Source organism: Octodon degus, unplaced genomic scaffold (genome assembly GCF_000260255.1).
Source record: "Octodon degus isolate 3935 unplaced genomic scaffold, OctDeg1.0 scaffold00063, whole genome shotgun sequence".
Taxonomy (NCBI): domain Eukaryota; kingdom Metazoa; phylum Chordata; class Mammalia; order Rodentia; family Octodontidae; genus Octodon; species Octodon degus.
In genome coordinates, this window is record NW_004524639.1 from 6,513,398 (window position 1) to 6,516,621 (window position 3,224).

General features: G+C 36.5%; 1 protein-coding gene across 4 annotated transcripts in view; it reads left to right on the top strand.

The window, feature by feature from the left end:
• Enox2 (ecto-NOX disulfide-thiol exchanger 2) overlaps nucleotides 1–3,224 on the top strand; it is a 499,315-nt gene that overhangs the window by 233,321 nt on the left and 262,770 nt on the right. For all 4 annotated transcript variants that reach the window (XM_023718864.1, XM_023718863.1, XM_023718865.1 and 1 more), the window contains one exon: nucleotides 1,317–1,460. Coding sequence is in view for 1 of the 4 variants with exons in the window: in XM_023718860.1 (XP_023574628.1) it covers nucleotides 1,317–1,460 (144 nt within the window). In the remaining 3 variants the exon portion in view is untranslated. The remainder of the gene's footprint in view (nucleotides 1–1,316; nucleotides 1,461–3,224) is intronic.

The window sequence follows — 3,224 nt, forward strand, 5'->3', positions numbered from 1 at the left end:
GGTCTGTGCTTTTGTTTAGCTTAGCTTAGCTTGTTCTAAGTAGGTGCTTTAGACCACTGAGCCATCTCACCAGCCCCTGTAGCTACATTTAAAGGCTTTGAATTCAGTCCCCCATACCAAAAAACAAAAGAAGACATAATTGAACCACTTCATATAGAGCTGCCAAAGGAGTAAGAAACTCTCTACTCATCCCTGGTTGAACTTTATAAGATTTGGAGGATTTTGAAAGTAGAAAATGGCTTTTGCCATTTTGTGTGATGTCACAGTGCCTAGTAAAGTGACACCATCAACAGCATTTGGAGAGATCAGATTTATACCACTCAAACGTGGATCATAACTCCCTATCAAATCAGCGACTAAATAACCAACTTGAGATGTCTCTACTTTTGTTTTATGGTCTCGTTTGCTGTGGAGCTATGGTTTTTTTTCTCTTTTCTTAGAAGACTATGTTTTCATTAAAGTGACTTTGACACTAAGATAATCTACTGATTGTATTTGCATCAGTTCAACAAACCCTGTAATGAAATGATTGAAAAATTTTAAGAGATAATCCAAGGAGTATAAACCCAAGCTTTTTCAAAGGAAAAATGAGTACTGCCACTGACACCTTAAACAAGATCTTTTATTTCCTTTTCCTCTTTTAGCTTCTCTTGGTTTTACCTTGCCTCTCCTCCTCTCCCTCCACTATCCTCCCCTCCCCTCCTTTCTCTTCTCTTCTCTTCTCTTCTCTTCTCTTCTCTTCTCTTCTCTTCTCTTCTCATCTCATCTCATCTCATCTCATCTCATCTCATCTCATCTCATCTCATCTCATCTCATCTGTCTCGCTCAGGCTAGCTTCTGGCTCTTAGCTCAAACAATAATCTTCATCAGTCTCAAGTAGCTGGGACTACAGACATGTGATACTATGCCCAGCTAGTCCCTTCTTTTTAAAGGAACATGTAGAAAAGAACTGCTAGAGCCAAGGATATAACCCAACAATACAATGCCTGCCTAGCAAACACAAGGTCCTGAGTTCAAATCCCCAAAGGAAAAGAAATAACTGCTAGCTTGTAGCCAAAAATGTTAAGTTCCTATAGTAACAGGAAGCATCTATTGAATGAAAGAACTGCCCTCTTATATTCTAATTCTATACTTGTAAACAAGATCTGTAAAAATTTCAGAGGACAAGTGTCTTTAGGGAATTCACCTATCATACTTATGCTCTGAAGTCCTAAAATCTTTTCAATTAGTTTTGAAAAGTGGCTCATGTAGGAAATCTGAAGTTGAACCCAGTCCTTAATGGAGTCTGGACTTTGGCTTTTTTTTTTCTTCTTTAGGATTGAACCAGCTGCCCTTTGACCCTGCCAACAACAACGAGCCCCTGCAATTTGGTAGTGCCAGTGGCCCTTTGGTCACAGAAGGCCTCATTGAGAATGGAGGGGACTCAAGCAAGAAAAGAAAGAGAACAAATGCTCCTTCAGGTAAGCTAGGTGGTAACATGCTGTCTCAAGTCAGTGTTACTGAGTCAACATCTTCCCAGAACCTAGCATATAGTCTATATTGTTCTAGGACTTGTAAGAACTAAAAGAGTAAAAGTTCCCTATCTTCATGATAGAATGAAAACAGGGAAACGCATACGAAGAACAACTCTAATAATAAGAATATCATCCATGCTAATGCAAATAGTTACAAGATACAGAAACCCTCTAGACACAAACATAAAGGAGAATTTGACTTAGCTTTAGGCATTATGAAATGCTTCACAGATGAAGTGACAATTAAAAATCCTTGAAAAGATACACTCAAGACGAGAGAAGAAAGAGCATCAATTTAAGTAGAAGAAATTGTGCCTCTATCTCTGCTCCTCCAAATGCATACCATGCCTATGTGTAATTTATGCCCTTATAATTCTCTTACTACAGCTGGCAAACAGATTCTCCTAAATTCTCAGTAACAACCAACTGAACTTTTACCTTCTTTTGCAATCCCCCAAACCATATCTCTTTGCTCCATTCTCAACTTAAATTCCTCTAGAAGGAAAAAGAAAATAATAGGAGAACCCAATATTAACTGATTTTTTTGTATTTTAAAATGCCATCTTTTTGTTTCTTGGATACTCATTTGGAAATATAATCTCTACCACATAGAGACTGATGTGAGAGATTTTCATATGGGCCCAATAGTTTGTTGTTTTTATTTTAATTTTACCTTCAACTTGGAAAATGGAGTTTATAAACACAATATATTTTTCTATTAGATCAAAACTCTCTCTTTCTCCTGGTAAATCAAGATGTTTGTTAGATATGAGACTGGAACATCAAAATACAACAAAAAACATTAGCTATGTGGGGCCCATAATTTTCTGGAACACAAAAATGCATGGTGGATAGCCAAGGAATTGCCCTGAGGTCTAACACTCACTCTGTCTCTTTCTGTGGCCTGGAGTCAGTTGCTTAACTCCTTGGAGTGTGACTTTCTTTGCCTGAAAATTAGAAGCAATAATAAAATTCACCTCTTAGGATTTTTCAGAGAATTAGTTGAAATGGTGAAATGTTTATGATGGTATCTATAAACAGTTACCCCTTAATGCTATTTTATCATCAGAATTATAATATGACAATATTACAAGCCTTATCTTTCTAAGCATCAACATAATTCACATTTTTCACTTAACTATTATGGGCATCTATGTGTATCACTCTGTGTGTGTGTGTGTGTGTGTGTGTGTGTGTGTGTGTGTAAGCTCATCTGCCTTTGGAAGGCATATATTCCACATAATTTATTTTTTATTATTTTTACATGATTTTATTAAGAAACAAATAGCAATGAGACAGTTTCAAAGGAAATTGGTAGGACAGTTTCAATAATTAACACACTGCATACAATCTTCCTAGTGGTTAATTGCTGCACAAGATGCGGACATGATATCCTATTTACAAACACCATTACAACTAATCCCTCTATTCATTAAGAGAATATAACTATATATATGTCCTAAGCACTTTGAATGCACAGATACAAAATGGACATTCATCTGTATACCCTTTTAGTTAAGTTCTGTTATTTGAATATTACAGGTGTTTAATCTCCGCAAAATATTCTAAAAGAGTCCAGTAGCCCATAATAGTATTGGGTCTTCCGCTTGACAGGCAATGTCAGAAATTGTTGACCTGAGTCCACTACAACTCAACATAACAACATGGCTTTACTTCTTGTATTTCGTTTTTATACTTTTCTGCTGGATG